General features: G+C 40.6%; 2 protein-coding genes across 9 annotated transcripts; both read right to left on the reverse strand.

The window, feature by feature from the left end:
• Positions 1–283: 283 nt before the first annotated feature.
• On the reverse strand, positions 284–19,796 carry usp47 (ubiquitin specific peptidase 47). Of its 7 annotated transcripts, XM_070911021.1 has the most exons (29): positions 19,673–19,711; positions 16,913–16,969; positions 14,849–15,043; positions 13,367–13,487; positions 13,055–13,189; positions 12,866–12,962; positions 12,630–12,775; positions 12,432–12,511; positions 10,851–11,000; positions 10,549–10,644; positions 10,307–10,459; positions 9,752–9,897; positions 7,998–8,151; positions 7,727–7,803; positions 7,380–7,435; positions 7,041–7,153; positions 6,833–6,934; positions 6,457–6,664; positions 6,127–6,242; positions 5,900–6,019; positions 4,938–5,769; positions 4,514–4,689; positions 4,323–4,403; positions 4,098–4,213; positions 3,887–4,005; positions 2,895–3,025; positions 2,509–2,556; positions 2,260–2,390; positions 284–1,883 (listed from the first exon to the last, which is right to left on the reverse strand). In XM_070911021.1, the coding sequence occupies exons 1-29, from the start codon at positions 19,709–19,711 to the stop codon at positions 1,709–1,711; spliced, it is 4,170 nt and encodes a 1,389-aa protein (XP_070767122.1). In that variant the 3' UTR covers positions 284–1,708. The 7 variants fall into 7 exon arrangements, with proteins under 7 accessions (XP_070767122.1, XP_070767114.1, XP_070767137.1 ...); XM_070911013.1 differs by lacking the exon at positions 16,913–16,969 and having other exon boundaries at positions 7,998–8,129; positions 9,739–9,897; positions 13,055–13,208; positions 13,371–13,487; positions 19,673–19,796; XM_070911036.1 differs by lacking the exon at positions 16,913–16,969 and having other exon boundaries at positions 9,752–9,885; positions 19,673–19,796.
• Positions 19,797–22,202: 2,406 nt separating this feature from the next.
• On the reverse strand, positions 22,203–24,080 carry clec3a (C-type lectin domain family 3, member A). Of its 2 annotated transcripts, none has more exons than XM_070906952.1 (3): positions 23,926–24,080; positions 23,746–23,826; positions 22,203–22,953 (listed from the first exon to the last, which is right to left on the reverse strand). In XM_070906952.1, exons 1-3 carry the CDS (start codon positions 24,035–24,037, stop codon positions 22,556–22,558), a joined length of 591 nt encoding a protein of 196 aa, XP_070763053.1. In that variant the 5' UTR covers positions 24,038–24,080; the 3' UTR covers positions 22,203–22,555. The 2 variants fall into 2 exon arrangements, with proteins under 2 accessions (XP_070763053.1, XP_070763045.1); XM_070906944.1 differs by having other exon boundaries at positions 23,746–23,832.
• Positions 24,081–24,254: the final 174 nt, after the last annotated feature.

Consider the following 24,254-nt stretch of genomic DNA (forward strand, 5'->3'; position numbering starts at 1 on the left):
TGACTTACCGTTTCAACATCAAGGCTGGAAGGTGCAATATTAATACAAGCAATACCTGATGTATGTGTGAATATAGCAGTATACTTGTGCTGGATGTTAACTTACATACAGCTACAACTGTCAGATATAACCTCTGCACTGTTCTCAAGCACTTGAAACCTGACATGCAGCTTGTAAAAGAAAAATAAAAGGTTGTTTTTTTAACTCCTAACCTCTTAAAAATGTGAATATGATTTGTGAGTTAGATTAAGCCATTTTAATTTACAGTGACAGAAAACATCAGTTATGAAAAAAAGCATTTTAATTAATTTCTAAAATCATCTTAAACTATTTTCACACAGGATTTAAATCTCAAAGAAATAAACATCAACAACAAAAAAAAAAGTTTTCTTCAGATATTGGCATTTCTACAGTGAATAGCTGGTGGCAGCATCAGGAGCCCGGTGAGGCCGGGATGCTGAGCTTCAGTCCTTAGACCAGTTGCCCGGGCAGACTGAGGAGTCCAGCGGGCTTTCTACACCCTCTGGTGTCAGTCCATCAAGAAGCAGCAGCAGCAGCAGCAGCAGGTAGAAGCGCCAAAAACAACCTCACGCTCTCTGCAAAACAGAGAGCGCTCCCTCCCCTCAGTACACCACACACACACACACACACGGATGACACTAGAGATGTACACCCAGTTCACATGGTGCAAGAAACAGACAAATAAATCCACTTTCTAAATTAAAGGTTAATACAGACAACAGACGTGTGCCTGGCGCCTCACGATACCTAATTGAATGATTAAGTCTGGAGCAAAATAATAATTTACAACAAACAAAAACAAAACAAGGAGATTCTTAACATAGTCTACTTGGTTTTGTTTCATTGTACTTTGTATTAAAGGACCAATAACCTAATGTATCACTACATCTAGTGGAAGTGATGTGACAGAGGTAAAGCTCCTATAAAGCACAAAGAGCAGCAGTAGGGACGACCCATAACAACATATTACTCTGGCATTATAGGAGCATTAGAGGAGCAGAAACGACCTCCGATTTACAAATTCTTAATTGTTGCTTTTTTTTGATTCATCAAATCTTGTGAATGAATGACGTCTCAACTTGTCAAAGTCACTGAGAGAGTGAGGTCTGCCTCGCCAGAAGAGGCGAGACGGAGGAAGGCTGGATAAGTAGTTCTTGGTTGTATGTGCTGTTGGTTTTACAGTATTTAAAAAGGAAGGTGAGCGATGTAAGATAAGTATGAGCAGTGCTCAAAAAGGTGTGAGCACACGGACTTACAAGATGGTCACAGACGAATTAGAATCAACACTATTCCTGAAACAGGAAGAGAAACACGCAGTGAAAGAGACTGATGTGAAAGGAGACGGGAGACTTAAATAGACAGGATGGATGCCTTCCAGCTCAGCTTCACAGTCGCGACATCTCTGCATCCATCTCCAGAGCTTTTATGTTCAGTTGATTTGTCTATACAGTATTTGATTCTTTTTCTGTATTGAATAGCTTTCGTACTTCCCTTTAAACTTTACAGTACAATACACTATAGTGCACAACAGGGTTTCTGAGCCAGTCCTGGGGCTCAGAGTGGAGGGTGAGAGCATGTCAGCCTCACAACGCTGCTTGATGTTCAAGTAACAATCGGGCCCGACACTCAGACTGAGTCCTGTAACCTGCCGCAGCAGCCAGACGATCCACATAACCGGGAGTGGTGCTCAGTCCTGCCCCGGGTCCTTGGCGGGGCCTCCGTCCAGGTAGATCTTGAGGGCCTTCTCCTTGCGTGGTGAGTAGCTGACACGGTGTCCAGTCTTGAGCAGACGGCTGCTCTCCTTCTTCATCAGCTCGTTGCGCTCATCCTCCGACAGCTCCATGGGCTCCTCTGTGCTGTGCCTGCACGGGCAAAGATCACAGGACTGTTGATCTCCAGTCACAAATATTTAAAATGTAATATACTAAGAGGTTGTGATGCAGTGAGGTGACATCTGCTCTGTGGACTTCATCTTTTAAGTTATTTTGGTGAATGACATGACAGCTTCACACATCACCAAACTCAAGTGGTATTTTGACGGAAGCTAGAAAAAGCAATGCTGCTAATGTAACTATTTTGAACTAATCCAAAAAAATTAACTCAAATTAATAAATACTAGGAGATATTCATAGTCCAACCAAAGTGATGACATAGCCAACACCGCTTGACCACAGTCCAGTGTGTCTGCCAAATGATTTGACAAAACTCTGGATTGGAAGAGAAACCTCAATCTTTTACCTGTAGAAGACCACGGCTCCATCGTCGCAGATGTACAGAGGCCACACGTTAAGAGTCGACACCTTAGGGTTCCAGTCTAAATCCTGATGGATCTCCAACACAGAAATATCACAGGGAAATGTTCCTCTACCCTGCACAGAGCAGACAGATGGATTCTCCGTCAAAGAATAGTTTAGAAGGTGACTGAAGAGACTAAAGCAAGATGAGATGATAAAACATGTCCTGTGTGAGTTGTTGCATCTCACATACCTTTGCAAACTCCAGGTTTTCCAGAGGAATATCGCTGATTTCACTAAGCTGCAAACGGAATAAAGAAATTAGTCACAAAAGGCTGATTGGTCACAATGAATGGTGTTTAGATCAAGGAAACATATAATTTTACTATTCTTTCCAAGTTACATGTAATTTCCCTCAATTAATGAGAGAGAGAGAGACACTGCATCACCGCATTAACAGTTTATTACAGAATATAGTCTTATGTTGTTTTTATCAGCGTCGGTCAGGACGGTAGCACTGTATTTTCCATGTTTTTATGGATGACTAGATTTAACTTTTGAACCCTTGATAAATTATGTGGCAAACTGTGAAAAACTTCGATAACTGTTCGGGAAACATCCAGCAGGACACAGACATACCTTCTCCTTGAGTTCTTCTACACTGCTGCTCTCAAGAATCACTTCCTGGAACAGCCCTAGCTTCATTGTAGCGGGGCTCCATCTCCTGGTCAGAACAGCCAGCTGCGACATGGACTTCATCTTCTCTGGTTCTGAAAAACGGATCATAACAGATGTTAGGTTGAGCAGTATGCTCTTTAGTAGTCATATCACTAGTTCCTTCTTTCCTTTGGCTGGCTGGTAGTGGGTGGGGCTTATCAATTAACCCGGTAGCCCAGGAGTGATAAGGTTTCTGGGTAGCAGCATCCAGGGGGATTTTGGCACTGAACAGCCATGAGAGTGAGAGACCCGACACCAGAGCAACATTTGTCTTTGGCCTTGAGAATTGAAAAACCTACTACTTCCAGCTTTGTTTCACTTTGGACCAACTACCACCAACAAAAAACTTGAACAAGAACCATCTATTGACGCCGTCTGGGCTGGACGCTCGTGGGGAGCTCTCGGTTGGAGCTTGCAGCTGTTGCTGACCCAAGGTAAGGCCACACAACCCACTGCTAGCCAGCCTTTTCTTCCCAGAACGCATACTTCATGTTGGAGAATGAACTTGCCCTGAACATGCCAAGAACCGAACTGTCATTCTCGTAACAACAGACAACAGATCAAGTTGCACTATTCAACTGGAAACAAGGAGATGCATTTCCCTACACTCTGGTTCTAGTTTTATCTGTTGCCATTTGAAGCTTCATGTCATGGGTTTCCAAAAAGAATAACATTATAAATCAAGTAATAATTTTATCACTGTGATATAGTCTCTGGAAGCAACAGATAATTTTACCTTTTGTGTGTTTTTTTTCACCAATTCACTTGTATTTACATCAAAGTGAAAAAGTGGCTTTCAGGGATTTTATTAAGTTTTAAGCTGTAATTTTTAGCAATAAAGATTTAGTATTCATTTAGAAGTTATATAATAACTAGTCTAACTTGTCTGAAAGAAACCAAAGAATGAGTGTTACCGTTGAGAACTTCCAGGAAAACCTCCCAGTTGGAGGAAATGCTGATGTCTTCTTCATAGACATGGTAGTCCAAAAACACAGTGCCTGGGTTCTTCCAAGTCTTTTTCCTGAGACGAACCCTGAACACACACACACAGAGTCTGGTAAACACCTACACTTTTTTACAATTTACAGTTTTTCTTTTCATCAATGTGTAGTACCAAAATCGTACTTGTCAATGCTGAGGTCAAGCTTGCACTGCTCTTTCAACTGAGGGAGCAGCTCCTCTTTAGACTGTCTGACATTCATGCCCTTGGCAAACACCGTGTCCACAAGGAACTTGCAGGGCTGGGAAACAGGGACACATGAATAAATTAGCAATATTTCATTGTTCTAAAACAATGTTCAGCCACAATATTCTTGAGCATAATAACCAAAAAAGTCTTTCAGTTCTTACCTCTGGTTCATTCACTAGTAGTTGATACACTTTCACTCTGTATTCACCCTTTTTCAGTGCCCTTCCCAGTCGAATAGTTATCTATGGGAAGTAATAAAATGTCCAAGTTAAGTCTAAGTTCAAGTATTGGCTCACTCCAATAAACAGAAACTACTAAAATCTTACAGATCAATTGTTAAACTGATCCTGACCTTGTTGTCATCAGAGAACGATGAGAGTGTTTCATTGAGCCGTACACTCTCAAACTCCTGGTTGTTGGCGTACACCCGAAACACTTTGAACTGGGTGGAGGTGACTCCCACATAGGGCTCCAGGTTCTGTTTAAACGCTGCTAATGTTATTCTCTTGTCCACATGAACCACTAAACCTGAAGCAGATCACAAGAAACAGCAATTAAATACTTTGTCAGATTTTCCTCTTGAGGACGGAAGACACTGATCAATGTGTGTGAATTCTTTCACTTGCACAATATTGTCGAAAGTTCAATCAAGTTATGCAAGAAAATAGTCGTGCTTGGCTCTGATAAAATGTAAACATGTAATGCAAACTCATAATTCCTTAATCAAGGACAATCCTATAAAATAAAAATAAAATAAATAAATAGAAGGTTCGTACATTTTTGTGCATCGCTCGAGGAGTCTTCCTGAGAACAAGGCTCTGCTCTGAAGTACAGGAACTGAGCCTCTGCCTTGCTCTTCCCATTGTCATCATACTCGCTGTCTGTCCCAGAGTCTTCTTCAGCAGTGTCCCAAGTCTCTTTTTTGCCCTCATGGGCTTTGAAGCGACGGCTACTTGTGATGCTGTGTGAGTCCAAGCCGTTGGCCAGCTGTATGGGCCCGCTGTCTGCATTGCACAGTGTGTCACTACTGTGGCTGGAGCTTAGGATGTCGCTGTCCACTGAGCTGGTGCTGCGGTCATTGTTCACCTCAGAGTCCGAACGCTCCTCACAGGCAAAGTGGTTTTCAGGGTCAGAGGAGGCACCACTGCTGCCTCCGGCCGCAGTCCTGATCCGGTTCTCTAACTCTCTGTTGTCTGCAGCCACACAGAGGGAAGAGTTTGAGTCAGCCTCTTGGGTCAGGGATTCGATATGTTCAAAGTCGCTGGCGTCAGAGCTTTTCTGGCTGTCACTGGTGCTGGAGTTCTGCTGCTGCTGCTGCTGCTGCTGCTGCTGCTGCTGCTGCTGCAGAGACAGATTCTTTAACTTTTCTGTGCTCTCCTCAAGGATAGCCTCTACAGATTTCCTGTTACCCTCTGACCCCTCAAAGGGCACATCGGAGTCACCACCTACTTTTTGGCAAAGAGTTCTGTTGGCCAAGGTGCCAGGAGACTGCTCAGGCAGCAAGACCAAGAGTCGGATTGTATTCCCGTGGCGATCCAACAGTTTCCACAAGAGCGAATCAGTGAAAGCAACCTGATGATCTGTCGACTCAGAGCTCTCCACAAAAACCTGATGAACGAACAAAACGCAAAACAGATAAATCAAGTAGATTTTCTGACAAATTCTTACACAAAACTGGCACAACACAATAGAAACACATGGAGGTACAACATTATGAATTAAAAGAAAATGTAGAGACCTTGTTGCTCCTGAAGAACCCTTCAGCTTTCAGGGTCTTGTTTGGAACGTACAGGAGCCGCAGGTCATTATAGCAGCGCTCCAGGACCACACGCATGGTTTCTGCAGATAGCCCTGTAGCCTGGGAAGAAGCACATACATAAGACTTAAGCCTCAAAGACTGATCTCATGTTCTCACAGGTAATGTACACAATTTATTTTACTCAAATGGTAAGAAGAGTAGGAAACCTGTGCAATGAGCTGTTTGAATTCAGTGATCGTCTGGTTTAAGTACGCTCGAACGCTGACTGGAGAGGCGATGGTCTCACTCTTCAGATCCACAACATGAACCTTCACCATTACCTCTGTAAAAAAGCAGAAACACGCCCACACAGACATAAAGCAATTGGAGTTAGTCTGCGTTATAAATTGCTGTCTGTACAGTCGAGTACATGATCAAGCACACTCTGCTCCATGGGCTTGAATCACACTTATACTGTGTAAAACAAGATGATTATCTCCATCACTTTCAAACATTCCTAACTGAAAGGTTTGACTGAACAGCAGCAGGTTACTGACCTCCAGGTTTGTAAGGCTGGAACACTTGCTCTGGTCTGCGGGTCTCGAGCAGCAAGTCGAACATATAGGAGGACTTGACTCCTCCCAGCAGCAGGCCCATCGGTGTGTCCTCCTCACCTTCATAGGAGCGCTCCAGGTACTCGTGGAACTCATCGTACTTTACCAAGCGGCAGCAGTCCAGAGAGACCAGTCCCTCCAGCTCCATTAGCTAAGGAATAGAACGCATCAAATTACCACAAAAGTAAATACAAGTTCTATCTCGATGAAGATACATTCAACATTCAAGACTCAAAAGGTCAGGTGGTGAAACTTATTGACCTGATTAGCCATTTTGTTGGAAATTCAGAAGGTGAAAACAAACGATAAACCAACAAACCTTGTAGGCCATCTCTGTTGCTTCTCTGAGGGTTTTGTCCTTGTGCACTTCCAGCTTGCTCTCCATCATCATCTTCACAGGATGCATGCAGAAAAGCTTTATCTGAAGGTAAAAAAGCAAGAGAGCAATAATAGTTAAGCTCGTTTTAAGAGAGGCAATGCATCATCTGATCCTCATTCAGAAGAACCGATCCAAAAGGACCATGTACCTTGCAAGTGTTGCGCTCAATCTCCCTCTGTCGCTTCTCCTGCTCTTCAGACTCTTTCTCCTTCTGAACCAAAGTCTTTATGTGCTCTGGGAAGTCTTCTGCAGCGAAATACTCTGCAGACAGGACAGACAGGGTACACATTAAAACTGCGTACTAATTCTAGGACCAGCACAGTCAATGCAACCCAAGTAATAGAAACAGTAATATTATGGTCAAAATGTAAAAACATCTACATAACCATGCCACACTGAATCATGGCATCAATGTTATCATGTCTGTTCTGGTGTCTCAGTCATTTTGGCTTTACCCATAGCAGATTTAATTGAATTAATTTCTTACTTGCATTCCTTGAGGGATCTTTCAATCTATAAATCAGCATGTATGCATTTGTAGAGCTGTAGGGAGGAAAAAAGATGCCTTGTTAATGAATGTATTGGAATATATATATATATAGAGAGAGAGAAAATATTGTTCCGTCAGCCCTAAGAGAAGCTGCCTATTCCTTCAAAAGGAACGTGAAAAAACCATGAAAAAAAAGAATAAACAAGAACCTTCTCGACTTCTCTTTTAAACACAGATAAACAGGTCCAGTTCATTATTATTGTATTACCTCAGCCAAGGTACTGTAGGCATGTGATGTGTGTCGACCCACTGAGTATTAGAGACAGATATGAGAGACAACTGACCTGGCAAAGGCACTGGAATAATAGCCTCTGCTCCCTGAGGACCCCCCATATGTCTTCCTGATATCATCTTGGGTGATCTACTCAACAGAAATAAACAGAAACGTAGTGACAATGATACAATGGATACGTAGAATGTTAAAATGACACTGTTTGCTTAGTTCAGTAAGAGTACAAACTGATGACAAGCACTGATATAGTCTGGTGAGTCATTCTACCCAACATTTAAGTGCCATACGAGGACAGAACAGGTTACTTAAGGGCTGAGTCTGACCTTGCTAACGTGTTGATCATTGAAACTGTACCACTGGCCATCACTGAAGGACTTGATGCAGGCGTAGTAGTGGCCACCTGCAGCGCTCCCAGAATGGACCATGACAGAGAACAGCTCAAAGGTCAGCAAACTCTGAGAACAGACAGGGGAAAACCTTATTGCTCAGATAAACGCAACAACCAAGTTGTATTTTGTTGGTGCTCAACATGCAGGGTAACCTATCGCAACACAGACAACTACTGACGAGACCGCAGTTGCAATGGCAAGACATTAGCTCAAGATATGTTATATTTGCAGAGCTACAGTCACATCAAATAAGCTGACTGTACAAATGTGAAAAGCATGCACAGAGGAGAGAAACAACTGATCATTCAGTTTTATGTAACAAAACCGCCATGACCGGCAAAGTGTTGGCTAGGTCATCATCTGGAAAGTGCAGTACTCATTATGAATGAAAGACAGACATCTCATGTAACAAGAACAGGGAAGTATAGCATCACTTTTCAGCTTTGGCTGCCAGCAGACAGTTGCTCAATAACATTTCCAGGAGTCTCTTCTATCACTACAATATTGGAAACTTCAGATGGTAGACAATATGAAGGAAAAACCAACATAGAGTGTCATGATGAGCCTCTAGAAGAGCTTCACTGCTGTCTGGAACTCTACTGAAGAAATTCATTTGGACAATCAATGACCCCTCATGTCCAGTATGAAAGCACCTACATCTGGTATGTTACCCCACTCATTTATTCAGGGTTTTCCTTTACTTTGTCCCATCTATAGCTTGTATTGGTCATATGTGGAGATGTCCTAAGCCAATCCTCAGGGTCAGTATTGGGGCTGACCCAGGCATATTTTAATGGAGCGGTATCAGCTAAAATAAAGCTGATCAAAACCCAATCCTTCCTTTACTGAACTCTGTGTTTTGTGCACCTCAGTTTTTAATGACAGCCGACAGTGTGAGTATTTTGCTCCATATGCAAGTGAAAATTAGAGAGTGTAAATGTGAAAAATGACTTGGTCACACCGGTGATTGACACCCGAGTTGGCAAAATACACGGATTCGCTAAACTCCGACAATAACAAAGCTGTTATCTCTCCTCTAATTGTACAAAACATTCAGGTAGCAGCTTTTGATTTTTTGCTGGCGGAGACCATCGCTTTCAAAATGGCGTCGCTGGCAGTATGTCATATCAGCTGTCGTTAATTAAGGTTAATTCAGTGAGTAACTTGATGACAGTCCAAAATAAAACTTGGCTGTTTGTGTGCTCTTGTGTGCCAAAGATTTTTTAATGAGGTAAAAGAAGTATCACTCTGTAACACCACTGTACAACCACAAGTAGACAGTGTCCAACGGAGTGATACGTCTACTCTGTAGCGGATCGAGTTACGTCAGTTTGTCACGTTCTCTCAGTCAAATTTTGATCTTTATCACATCAATCATTTAAGCTAATCAATTTTATAGTTTTTAAATCAGGACGTTCAGTATTTGGATCATCGTGAAAAATAAGGTGGGCTGAATTTAGATGGCTAAGTCTGTTTTTTCAATGCGTCAGATAAATATTCAAACAACATTTAGGTAAACATAAGCATCAGATCACACTATGTATTGGCAGATACCAAATATTCAAGGACTCTGATCCTGATTGGCGCCAAAAAATTTGATCGGGACATCCCTAGTCAAATGCATTTTCATACACAGAACATGAATATCTATGTAGTGAGTGGTAAAGATGATTACCTTTGGCTTCAACACCCTCTCTGTGCTGGCGGTGCTGTCCAAGCAGATGCCCTCATCCACACAATCATCGGTGGAAAAATCGTTGCTCATCTGGTCGCTGTGGCAACTGCCTTCATTCTCGGCTCCACTGTCAGTGCAGCTCTCTGTCTGGGGCGACTTCTAGAAAGGAGACCATTTCAAAACCAATCATAGTGAGGGGCCTAAAAAAATAGGCTAAACATAGTGGAAGTAGCTTTTGGGGAAAACATGTGTCGCATATTCCCAATGTATTCTTTTTACTTGATAACATTTCAACAGTAAAAAAACACAAGACACTTGTAACACATTGGGTATTGTCTTTATGGCCTTAAAGGTGTTTGTTCATTTATCTTGCGTGTCTCGAGTGTGACACATTTTTCTTTTTTCAACAATAGCTTATAGCCACGTCAAGTTATTGATGGTTAATAGGAGATAGAAGGAAAAATCATATTTAGGTTAATCCACAAAATGTTCACTACACTAAAGACCTATTAACCTAATGTAAATCAGAAATTGTGATGGAAGCATGTACTGCCATTGCTGCTCTCACCTCATCTTCCACATCAATGAATGGACTCATGTCAAGCTCATCGGGGAAAGTCATGCGGTCGTTAAGCTTGATGCGATGCATAGTGGTGTAGTCAAAATCAAACCGCTTCAGCTGTAGTGTCAGCAGATAGGGAAAGTGCAGAAATCTCAGGCCCTGTGCAGAGACACATTTACCAAAGAGTCAGGCAGGTCAATAGCAGAACACTGTTTTCACTCAACATGTCACAATTTCAGTGTGCTCACCTTCCGGGCGTCACATTTCTTTTTGCAGCGTTCACAGAAGTATTGGTTGGGCCCATCCAGAGTTTCTGGTTGGATAAAGGCCTGCAAAGCCTCTTCCTGTGGCAGACAAAAAATGTTTCAGGACCATTTAGATGGAGGGTAAAATACTAAATGGTCATAAACTGTATTAAAATTAGCTGCAAGTACTGAATTCAAGGCTGTCTTAATGTAGCTGTGAATCCCAAAGACTGTTAAATGTTGCTTGAGTCTTTGCTGCCAACGTGTTAAATGTTTAAAGGAATGAAATGTGGAGAGAAACACACCACACTGCCATAGGCCTGGCTGGCTCCGAAGGGTCTGATCACAAGAGGGATGTCCAGGTAAGTATCAATCCTCCAGCTCTCATAGCCACACTCCAGACAACGGACATAATCCTTCAGCTTCCCCTGGTACAGCTGGTTGATCAGGTCAGCCTGAGGATACGGAGGCATGACAGTCAGGCCTTCTCAGCCATGTTTTACTTGTAACAATACTGTATTTGTTTGGGCTACAGAATGTTCTTCCCCTGCTACATTCTCTCACTAAAGGAGGAACCAATGTGCAATTATTGCTACGTGACACCACCTGCCACCCAAAACTGTCACAGATTAAATAGATGAATAACATTGGATTATTACCACTAGTGGGGCAAAACAAGTTTGGTCTAATAGAAGAAAATGCCATGTTGTTACCAAAATCAAATCCAAAGGGATTATCTTTTGTATAGTGGCCATTTTAGGACATCTCAGCTACTTACTATCCATCAACTTTCAACTGGTCAAGTTGTACTCTGTAGGCCTGAGGTGTTCAACCTACAGGACTCCCTAAAAAATTGGTATTTCACCCTGGGGCGGTGCCTTACGCTCCGCCTCACACACAGTGTTATGTGTCTGATGCATGTTCTAGTCAGCTCTCATTGGGTCGTCTCATCATTTTTTGGATAAGCTAGCAGAACCGTAACCTAAAAAGTTGTTTATTAACCTAATTTTTGCCTTAACCCCAAGATTAGAACCTACAGGAGACCTCACGCCTAATTGTAACTTCAAACAGAGATGATTTCATTTTTTTTGTGATCATCGATTTACAAAGATACACTTAAATACAACCGTGATATAAACTTGAAAGTTTATATAATATAAACTTTCATCTTTAAATCTAGATCTTTAAATCTATTAAGTGTCTGTGACAGTCTCTCATATGTCCTTTTGTTATGTCTGGCCAGGTTTGTTTTTCTTTCTATCTTCTGTACTCAGATCTCTCTCTCTCAATGGTATTACTTGATTAAATAAAAATCCCTCCAACAGAGTTCCACAGACTTGGCAAGGAGCACTGTGAATATATGTCTAATGTCATCTGCAGCTCAACAGAACAACTGTTTTCACAGGATCTGGGCCCACAGGGAACCAATGGCAAACCATTTATGACATCCACATTCCAGATTGGGGCTTGAAGGAAAGCTAAATCTTCATTTGTCATGTGGAGTTGGATATAAAGAGCAATAAAAAGTTATTATTACCATTTCCCTGTTTTTCATTTTAAATTCTCACTTTCACTTTAAACTACAAAAATATATTCCATTACAGTAGTATGCTATTTAAGGAAATCTTTAAATAGGGCTCAAACATATGCATTCATTTTGTGCTAACCAGGAGCTCATGTGTACAGACCACATGGCTGTACACGCACACACTGGATCAAGTGTGCTTGCAGTTTAGAACTGACTCGTGAGATAAGAAACAGCTAACCCTGGGGCTTACTGGCCCATTTCACTTTTCCCACAGTCGGTCTTTTGTTTCCATTGTGGGGGGGGCCCTCAGACTGGTTTTGTTGTCATAAGTCTAGGAAAACATCTTGCTTTCTCCTACCTGCTCCGTCTGCTTCCACTTTTGCTCCAGGGCGTCAAACATGACCCTGCACAGCTCCTGGACGTCATGCTGCTGCCAAGCTAAAAACAAACGCACAAAAAGTGTAAAGTGTTCAGATGCAGCGGCACAAGGTCTCTCCTTTCACAAACACGCAAACAGCCCATGTGAGTCTAGTCACAGGAGAGTACAAATGCTCACCCTCACTGCTGTCCCAGCCAAAGCTGCGCGTCACATCAGTGGTCTCAATCGCCCGCTTCTTACTAGTCTGCAGCAGAACAAACAGCCTTTGCAGCTGGTAGGGGATACTGGTGACTGGCTCCTCCTCAGACTCCTCAAACTCCCAGCTGAAGTTGGACAGACGTCATAAAAGAATTTTAAAAGTTGTACATCACAAGTAAAACTTCACCAAGACTTGTACAAGTGTAGTTCCTTACTTGTAGAGTGCATTTCTGAACTCCGGGGTCATAAACAGAGTCTGTAGAAGACTGTTCAAATAGCAGGTCATAGCTTGGTTGACTAAGCCCACGTAACCTACAGCAGAGGCAAGAGACCAGAAGTAAAAGGTCAGTTGGGGTTGTATAAAAGTAGTGATGCCACATATTCAACAGGAGACAAAACCTCACCTGTCTCAGATTTGTTGAGGATGGACGAGTAGGAGTAAGACGGACTGCTGTAGTCTCCACTGCAGCCTGCAGTGCCGTCTCTTGGTAGGGGCCCAATAAACCGCTCCTGGGAACTGTCATCCAGTCCACTGCTATCTGCTGTTCCTGACTCATCCTGCGCACATAAACATAAAGAGAGGAACCTTTTAATAAAATACCTTTAGTTTCAAATGTTTTCAAAAACCAAAACCTATCTCACTGTAGTAGTAAAGAAATGTGTATTCTTAATATTATTTATGAAATTAGGAACTCATTTTGTTAATCTTGTAGCACTCACCGATGCCATCTGGGGCTGCTCTCCATCTTTGTCTGTAAGCTGAAGGAAATTCTTCTTACCACCAGGTTCAAACCCAGAATCTGAGAGAGACATCTCACTGCTGTGCTCCAGTGGTGCCTAGAGGGAGGTAGCGTAATAACAGAAATCATGAAAACAACAATCCCTGCAAAATGCAGAAAAACAATGCAAACAAAACATTCAAAACAAGTAGCTTTCTACAGGCTACAAACTGGATGAACTCACAAGAAGATTTAGATTCCCCCTGAACTCATTTTCAGGACATTGTCTGTATTGACTCGTACGAGGAAAGTAGCTCGAGGTCAACATGAGAACAATGCAACGTACGTAGACTTTCTTTCACCTGGGCAAGCTGAGGGCAAGCAAGCGAAGTGCTGCAGTGGAAACATACAGTAGCTTAATCCACTGACCTACTCAGTGAGATAACAACAGACACAGCACCTGGGCTTTGGAAGGATTAGCCTGTGCTCATTTAAGAAAAGGGAGTAGTATATACACAAACGTAGACAACACAGAACAAACTCATAGTCAAAACTGAATGAGCACATAAGAATGCATCTAGTCAGTAGTTTCTGGGCTAAATATGGGAGTGCTCTCTCTTAGCAATACCATTCTTGCACACTTTGTTTTCTTTGTAGCACAGAACAATGGTATGGCAAAATCAATTTCCGCGATAACATGAAAAAAAGAAAATCCAGTTGGCACTGTCTGACTTTCAAACATATCTCTACCACTATCAGCCTTGCTGAGGTCAGGATATGGTGACACTGCCCTTCCAATGTAGAAGTGAAAGGGGCTATGTGTCCTAGCATAAACTTGTAAACCACAAAACTAAACTGTGATGGGAACAGAGAAGGGTGATGGAAACGAAAATTAGGTTAATGGGTCAAGTTGAGGGCCATAAAACCAAAAACAATTAGCTGAAAGACGCTAAACCGCCCTGTAGAGCTGAGGTGAACTGCAGAGATGAGCGATAAATCTCTGGGAGTTCATGACTATGAGCCACCCCTTCCACATTACACAGTCATTAGATCAATTGATAATATAAAAAATATTGATTAGTGCAGCTTTAACATCTCTGAGCTGATACTTAAACATTTTTAGGCTATCTAAGCTATTATATAAATACTGAGCTACCCCACCCAAGCTAGGTTAAGTTAACTAGGTTTTTTTTTTGAACACTTAAGGCAAGTAGGAGGGGGAAAAGGCTCCTACTGATTGCAAACCTCAATTTTTCAACACACAATCAAGCTAAAAACACCCTTTTGCATGCCATGCCTTCTCCTCCTCCTTTTAGGTGCCACCTCAGCATCATGTTGAAACCCTGAAATGCAACTTTTACCTAGACTTTAACTTTTGACATCAGCCCATAAGCCAGTTAAGAACCATAATTACACTGATAGCTGTGTAGATTGATGTGGAAAACAAAAGTGACTGTCTAGATTAATGAATATCCTAACCATGTCTGGCGTATTTCCCCAGGCAAGGTCAAAAGTGCCATTCACATATCCCGCTTTGTGGGCAACATCTTCATAAAGTTTGGAGAGGGTGGTGGAAGCAGGCAGGTTGAGGGTCAGTCTCTCATTGACTGTCTTTGCACTGGTGGTGTCCTGAATTATACACAGCACTCTGGGCTCCTCAGCTGCATTTTGGATCTGCAAATAAAGAACAGGAAAAACATTAGCATGATGTATTGGCTACGTTTTCATTCTGTATTTTGTGTTATAAGCACCATGTACTGGTGAAAAGATATGCGTTAGAATAAATGGTTAGAACATTTTCAAGGCTGTGCAAGAAATGTCATCAGAAACACCAGTACACAAAAGAAAAACACCACCTCACGTGATGCCTCACTACTGATATGACCTACTTAAATTTTAAATTGTTAAATTTTGAAAAAGGTACAGCTGTATATCGAACTATAATACATTTTTGGTACCAACTGAAATGTGATAGAGCATCAAAAGAGAAAATATCAAAAGCTGATTGTCTGGTCAGATTTGTATCATGATCATAAAAATGTTGACAATTTTATTTAGGAAAAGTCCCTGTATGGTTGCTTGTATTTAAAAATTCAAGCTTTTCTCCAAAAAGGGTTTTGTGGGAAAAACTGTTTCTATTCCTCAAAATAAGGTACAGGGAAAAAAAAGATTAACTTTGGTATCTGTACCAACAATCAGGCAGCGTACGTCGTATGTCAACAAAATTTAAACGATATCAAGATTATTCTTCAAAATTGTATGTATTCACTGGATCAACAATCAGTTATGTTTGATGGAAAAAAACATTAGTGATCATGACTAAAAACATGAACAATTCTCCCTAAAGTGACATTTTCCTCAGTGCAAGTATTATCAAATGCAGAAAAAGCCACCACCATGTAACTTTGTTTATGGTTATATCTTGTTATTATCCTGACAAATGACAAAACAGTAATGTTTTTGCTGTATTTTCTTGCCAATCACAGAAATTAATGATATTCCTAATAATAAAAACACAAACTGATGTGTTGGCGACATGCAGGAGCTTATCTCACAACAATGACAGCCTGGCAAAAGCAGCTCACATTTTCTCGTCTGTCATTGTGGTTCGTCAAGGCTTAATAGGAATTTGTTTGAGACAGACCTCTTTTCAAGTAGACCGTACAATACATGATTGACTGTTCTGTTATTCACTAACATATCAGCAAGAAACCTTCCTACACATGACTGGAAAAACCCACTTGCAGGGCAGTCGCTGATCTTTGGTTAGGATTTTCAAAATAGAAAAACATGGAGAGGTTGTCAACTTTCTCCCAAACTGTGCAAAATGCATTGCAAAACAGGCCATGCAATTGCTGACATATGCTTCATTTTACTGTATATGATCTAAACACTCCCCAAAGTTTGTTGTTCTAATTGGTCTGGTTGTTACTGCTCCTGTCCAGTTTAATATCAAAAGTGACAGTAGCAAAATCTGGAGGAAAAACTCACTCAACAAGTTATGTAGCAAGCATGCAAAAATTATGCCAGCTTCCTTAGCTTCAGGTACTGGAGATTAACTACAAATTGGGTGGTATTTTAAATTACTGAACTACCACATTAACAAACATAAAATAGTATTTAGAAAGGCAATAGTACAACAGTTATAATCCTATGAAGCTTCAATTCAAAAGCTATTAAAAAGTAGCGCAGAGGGTTAAATGAAATTACACTGTGATACTGACAGAGTATTGAAAAACTGGAAATTAAATCTTGATCTCTGATTGTTTTATAGATACTTTTATATGATCAGATGTTGCCTGATTTAAGTAATCATTTTATGATGTTTATGATGTTTTATGGTTTACAACTCCCAGTATGTCACTAAGGTGGTCATTATTTCATAGCAAATATCTTATAAGCTGTAGTTTGTGAAGCTGACTCCTAATGAAGAATGTCCGGATTGTACGTTCAGTATGATGGTCATCACTGCTGCGTCATGCATCTTTTAACACCATGCTTTATAGTGAGAGCTCTTCCACATCACACACAAGACATGGCTACCTGAGAAATCCTCTTCATCTCATCAAAAATACTCTGTCTGCAACTCCAAAACACACCCTAATAATAAACGAAGACAGTTGGTGTGAAGAACAACTTAAAACAAAGCACAACTTGTAAAATATGTTGTAAAACATGCCTGTGTAATTATCCTCCTTAAACCACCTTTAGGCTAAATGTAGCTGCCTTGTAGGCCTACACCTATCCCTGTTTGGCTAGCAAATCAACCTTTTAGCTGGTAATTACAGAAATATATTCAAGTTATTCCAGTTTTGCAACCTGTTTGTGATCTTGGCAAAATGTGACTGACAGGTCCTATAAAGAAGCTGCAGCTGACAACACACAAGTGTATTATGAGATTAAAGGTTATTTTTACCGTGGATATAATCACAAGGTGCTGACATGAAGCCACAGGTACTGCAAAGCACAGGCAGTATTTCTTTACAGCTGTAACTGATTCTAAATGGCACAAAAATAATGACAGGCTATAATGTTGTGAAATGTCAGTATCCATGAACACCTATTAAAACAATGTAATGTAACTACAACTGCCCATGGCACGCACACAAAAGCTTAAAAATAGAGCAGAGATCCAGGTAGTGAAATTAACAACAGACAATATTCTAATTCAAATACTACTAATTGTAGACGGCACATTTGTGATATAAACATGACACTTTGGCAAGTAACCAGCCATCAATTTGAATGGACGACTGTATCCAAAACACGGTTTAGGCAAGTAGTGACAGTGGCTGGTAAATCGATGCGGGCACTAGCTGTTAAGAGCAGACTGATAAGGTGATGACAATGAACATTTGATGGTCACTAGAAATATGTACTGTCATTTAATTGGGCCCATGGCACAAACAGAGAGCTCTGAGTGACTTCTGGTACCTCACAACACCACACCACCGCTGCCATCCACTTTCAACACCAAACGCAGTTACCTACACTTGAGCTCATGTCTTCATCCACAACATTGGTCAATAATTTGTAACCTCACCACTGATTTCAGCAACAGATCTAAAGTACTGCACATGATATTTCACGAGGTTTTATGTCCCTGTCAGCAAAGCAAAGAAGCTTTCACAACAAGTCAACAAGGGAGTCGTCTAACTTATGTTGTTTTAGCCAGTGTGTGCAACAGTTAAATGTATGCATTTTAAAAAGATGTAATATGATTGTTGGGGTTTTTTTTGTCATTTTTTTCAAATGTGATGATTGAATAGCTGTAAGTCTGAAGGTCTAAGAAATTTCTCCTCTGCTGCCAAAGTGAAAAGCAAATAATACAAACCTATTTCCTCCTCACAAGCTCAAGTCATCCGTCTTGTTTGGAATAAAGGCTTGTCCAGCAGGGTTTTATTAGATCCATTAATAATCCATGGATACGTTGTGTAGCTAAAGGCTACACTATTACTATGAGATATATTGGAAATTAATAAGTGTGCAGTGCTGCATTATCAAATCCAATTTTCCCACCAGCCCCAATATCAACGAGTGACGTCCTATGCTTAATGTATGACTGCAGCTGACGTCAATGCAGCCAGAGCTATAAAAAAAAAAAAAAAACACACCCATAATTAAATATTGGGAATGTAAATAGCAACCCTACATATATACGCAAGTACAAAATAACACAAGAACATCACTGCCATGCCAATAATACCCTGTAGGATGTCAGCAAACAAATGACCATCTGGTGACCATCGATGGTTGTTGACAGAGGGTATAGCCGATTCATTTCCTACTTGTGTGGAAAACATGACAGATTAATAGATTATTGTTTTAAGTAACATATTGCACGTTAACGGCAGCTAACCACCAAGCCAAACATAGCAGGATAAACAAGCAAAGGCTAAGTAACGTTTACTCATAACGTTAATCATGACAAACGATTTCGCCAAGGATGTCTAAACAGCAAGGGCAAACATTTTATTCTAACATTAGGGGCACCAAAATAACTAAGATTAACGCTAACGTTTTGTTACACACACCTGCATCTTCATGGGTAACGCTAGCTAGTCAAATCCGCGAACATTAGCGTTAGCTTACAATTTTGACCAGCTAACGTTTACAGTAAAGCTACAAGTTCCAGTCAAAACAATCTGCAAACGCGGGCAAGAAGGAATCAAAGTATAAATATTTACAAAACTAGCGTTAGGGGTAAATGTTATCCAACACTGCCAGTCGGGGCCATTGATGTAACTTAGGTATTTGCATTTGGTTGAGCAACTTCAGAAACATCTAGATTAGCTATAGTTGTTGCCATTAATCAGACTTAAAAGGCTAACGACATTAGCTAGCCAAATTCTAGTAGCTAATGTTACTTGCAAGTTAGCTAACCAATGTTGACAAATGTCGTCTTTGTTTGGGCATAACACAATGTCAACCGCAGCATTTGAAGAGCTCAGGTGTTTTTGATGTTAAAAACCAAATACGAAGGCTAAATAACTTTGTTAATGATAATTATGCTAAAGCTTCGGCTAACTACATAAACTCACTTTGTCTGAGATGCAGCGAAACTAGCCGCTAACTGATGTTAGCTAGAACGTAAGTTAGCCAGCCATGTCATGATAGGCCGTCCAAGTCATGTTTAGCTAACTGCTAGCAGCTGAGAGTTAGCCTCTAAATAATATTCCAAGATCGCAAACTCCCAAAGTGGTGCAAAAGTTTTGCTATTATTAATGATCATGTTCTGCTAGGGTGACAGCTAATGCCCAGAGGTTGATTCTCCAACCTGGGCTGTATCCGTGATAACCTCACCTCTTTGGGTACGAACTGGTTCTCCTCGCTAGGCACCATTTCCATTTGTGCGACAGTTTAGACAAGCGTCTATCCGGACAAGAATGTCAGCGAAAAAACTTTGCAGCGGTGTACACAAACATGGTTTGTGTCCTGTTTGTTGTAAGTTTGGATGCTTGGATAACAAAATTAAACTTGCCAAAACTTGTGGGCTTATCAAAGTGATCGCAACACTCTCGGTTACACTACCTAAGCACAAAGTGTCCTGCTATAAATGGAGAAAAATGGCCGGTGTTTTACTCCGCGAGACTTCACTCAGGGAGCTTTGGCGTCACATTCCATCCAGACAAGCGTGCGTGATGTGTGCGGAGAGGATGACGTCGGTGTGTGTCTGCGTTTTTAAAAGGACAGAGATGACAGAAACACACAAAAACACGGCATTAATGGTTTAGCTTGTGTGAGAGAGTGGCGCAGGTCAGCTGTGGGTCAGTTTGGCAATGCTTTCAATTTTAACAATGGACCGTTTTCAATCCGATCACAACAATATTGAATTGAGTGCACGACGTGGTTTCATTATGAATATTAACACAATTTCACATGAATGAGCGCCTGATATCTTTAGAACTAATTCATACACTAATTCATGTCTTTACTCATACTTTTTAACAAATATAAATATGAATGTCCCATTCATATTGCCATCTGCACCAGAGATGCCTGTAATAATCCTTGCATGCACAGAACCCAATGGCTACCCTCAGTGGCCCCGAAGGCCCCAGTTTCACCATGTAGCAATTGATTGATAATTAAAAAAACTTTGTTTGGGAATATGTAAATATGCAACACTAAAGCACAGTATCAGCTGATATTATAAGGGCCGTCTGGTGGGTCCCATTTTATTACCTGATCTTGAGGCCCTGTATCAAAATTTAGTTTTATGACCTTTATTATTTCCATTGGTATTGTGCATGGGGTATATATGAATTTGTGTTTATTCAAATTACCACACTGCAATCTGTGGCCATTATAGGAACAGTATAGTACACATTGCACAGAGAGGGGCAGGAATGGGTGGTTAATAAGGGCCCAGACACTCATTCTTGCCCAGGGCTTGAGGCAGGTTAATCTGGCTGATTTGTAATTTATTTTAAAATATATTTTTTGGGCATTTTAGGCCTTTATTACAGACTGAAGAGATGGCAAGAAATGAGGGAGAGAGAGACTCAACAAAGACCTCCTGGGTGAATGAGTGGCTGTGGCTCAAGAGCAAGTGTACGATGGGACACAAAGTTGCTAAAGTAACTTTACCCTAGATTGTTAAATTTAGGGTATGCACAGTAATCATTTTTATATTATTGGACATTATCTGCACTGTATAAATCCAGAGCAAACAGTTAGAAATGCATATTTCACATTGTCACCTCACAGCAAGGGTCGAGGTTTGATAACGGTCACTTTCTGCATGTTTGTATGTTCTTTCTATGTTTGTTCAAGTTTATTTTTGCTGATCCGGGTTTCCTCACATACATTCCAAAGACAAGTGAGGTGGATTGACTCTTGACTCTAGATTGCATATAGTTTTTTATGTAAGAGTCTGTTTTTGAGTGTTTTGAGTCTGGAAACACAGATTGTGGTTTGGGTTGAGAAGGGGTTCACTGCACCAAAGAGCCCTACGTTTTTAAAAATGATCAAAGCATCCAGAGAGTAACGTGTTAGAAAATAATGAAGAAACAAACAGTTTGACTAATTTTACTCATTGTTTCTTGTCACTAAACAAGTGGACATCAATGCCAGTAGGAAGTCGAGATGCCTCTTCTGCATTAGACATTTATTGGCTAAGATTATAAGAAGGGGAAATAGAGATCATGCGATGTACAAGAATGCATATTTATCCTCCATCTTATAGATTGAACTGCATTGATACATTCATCAGTAGTTTAATTTACAGATAGTTCTGGCCGGGATGGTGAGGAGGCTAAAATGGGAATATGAATAGGCTTTTAATTTATTAACAGGTACCAAAGACACCAATAAGTCCCTCACAGTAATTTTTTTATATCACATAAGGATGCACTGATGTGATGTTTCCATTACAATCAGGCTGTAAATCTATTTATGTACAGTGCAGCGAAAATATTTGTACTGAACACAGTTTTTGCATAATTTGTTGTGCTATAATATTCTAGTATTAAATAATTTATGTACATGTTTACCGAAGACAGATAAAACAAAGGCCCTACATCTCCAGTTTTATCTAAGCTTCTTTATGCTGTTCAGGCCTCATAGTCAGCTTGTAGCTAAAATTAAAAACACTTCTTATTGCTTCCATGCTACCCTTGAGGAAATCACTACAACCACATTTGCTCAAATTGAACCGTTCAGTGGTCAGCGGTTGAGTGGTAAACTGGGAAATTCATTGGTGTTTATGTATACAATTGTATCAATGTAGAGTACATTGATGCAGAAGAAATGAGCAAAGTTAACGCAGAAAAATAATTGTGAAATTCTGACAAGTGTGTGTACAAAATGAAATAGTTGTAACAAAACAACAAAAGTTTACATTTCTGTTTATTTCTATGTAACTTCATCCAGAATGTCTTACTTCTCGTGCTGTTCAGGTTTTGGGACTTCGTATAAAGTGAACATGAAGTAGCCTGGTGTCTGTTATCAAAGGGAAATCACATAATTTCATGACTGATTATTACAGTTACTACTGTGTGTACTGAAGTTAATTAGCGACCTAATTACTTAACTATTTAGACACATTTTAATAAAAGAAATGTAATGATACACAGACAATAACAACTCATGTTTCCACCATGAATGAGCACAGATTTGACAACACATTTTAATTAATGACCTGCACAAATGATCATCAAGTTGTCAACCACCACTCTGTCTCCTTTATGGAATGACATATTCACAGATGTACTTTTTGAGGCTGCGACACACCTCATCGTACCACTTTCCTTGTGCAACCACTGAAAGAGCAACACAGCTCTCCCTCTTCGTTCCTGTGGGCTGCTTCTTGGAGCGGTCCCAGTTGAAGTAGCTGACTGGCAGGCTGTTGACATCAACATACTGGCCCTCTTTCACTATGTCTGCCACACCGATCCAGAAGTCCTTGGATCCCGGAGCACTCCTCTTTGCATAGTCTCTCAGTTCATTGTTTTCCATCATGTCCCGCGGCGTTGCAAGAGTTCCTCCCTGTGCAATGCAGTCTTCATTTGCTTCGTGGTAATGTTTGGGTTCCTCAATTGTAAGATAACACTTCCTGTGAGCTTTGATGCCACGGAGACAGACTGAAAACACAAAGCACTTAATTCATGAGTGAATTGTAAAGTAACTGTATGATATTTAAAAAGCTCAAAACTATTGAAATGTTTAGTTTCCTTATTAATAGGGAAATAATCATGATGGACATTATACAAAAATAATATTTTTTAATATTTTTTGAATCCAACAGAATTTGCAGCAATTCATACAGTCGCATTCGTTGATTCATAGTATAAAGAGTTCAGAGTCTGAGCAGTGACTAATAAGTTAGCAAAGAAAGGAAAAGGGAGGCATAATAAAAATAATAAACAACAATAAACAGTAAATACATTTATAGTATTTTTATATGCTCAACTAAGTCTTATAAAAGAGAAACAAAAAATATTTTAAAAAATAAGATAAAGATTTAGATGTTTTTGCATTCCCTATAAATTGTGTGTTAATTGCATTCTTCTTGTGCAATTAAACCTTTAACTTTACAATTGAGTGAGTGATGTGGGTGCTGCTGCCCTCTGCTGGTGAGTAAGGCAGCACACTAAGAAGTTCAAAATCTAGTTATCAAGTAACTAATTATCTCTCTGCGAGTCCACATTCATTGTGGCCTGAATTAACAAGTGAGTAACAGTGAGTGGAAGCACCATAACATATTTATAACACAACCTAAAATGCGAATAATTTTATTAACTAGCCATTGACTGTTTCTCTTTTACTTATTTTCTTAAACAAACATGCTGAAGACTGCAGTGATGCTTATGAACCTGTGAATCTACAGTCATGTCCTCTCTCTTTAACCTTCCTTTACTCAGTGAGGGCAGTACCTGTTTGCAACGCCTGCATCTCTTTCAGTGAATTCACCTCCTGCCACAACCTCTCAAGCTGGGACTTCACATCATCTTCCTCTGCAGCTCGATGAAGAGGCAAGGAACAAACAGTTCAGAATGAACATCGGTAACAAAAACACATTATTCATGAAGTGTGTGTGCGATGTGTATAGCTACCTCCGGACTGACGAGGCGGCACGGCCTTCCTGGTGCGAGATGGACGGCTGGAGCTGAAGTGGAGCAAAGAGAAGCAAAGAATGAGGAAGACAGGGAGGGCCAGACGTGCCATGTCTGAGGCCAGTGGGTCCTACAGGACAGGACACAGTGGTACACCTTGTACAGCTGTGAAAGGAACTAAAATCACTGCAGGCAGCTCAATATATACTGGCCCTCTGTATGCCTTTCTGGGTACTCTACTTGCATTGGCTCCAACTCTGTTTGTTTTTTTCCAACACATCAGGAGGAGGTGAGAGAGGTATAAGGGTGGAGTGGCAAATAATGAGTTC

This window comes from Enoplosus armatus, chromosome 1 (assembly GCF_043641665.1).
Source record: "Enoplosus armatus isolate fEnoArm2 chromosome 1, fEnoArm2.hap1, whole genome shotgun sequence".
In the NCBI taxonomy this organism is placed as follows: Eukaryota; Metazoa; Chordata; class Actinopteri; order Centrarchiformes; family Enoplosidae; genus Enoplosus; species Enoplosus armatus.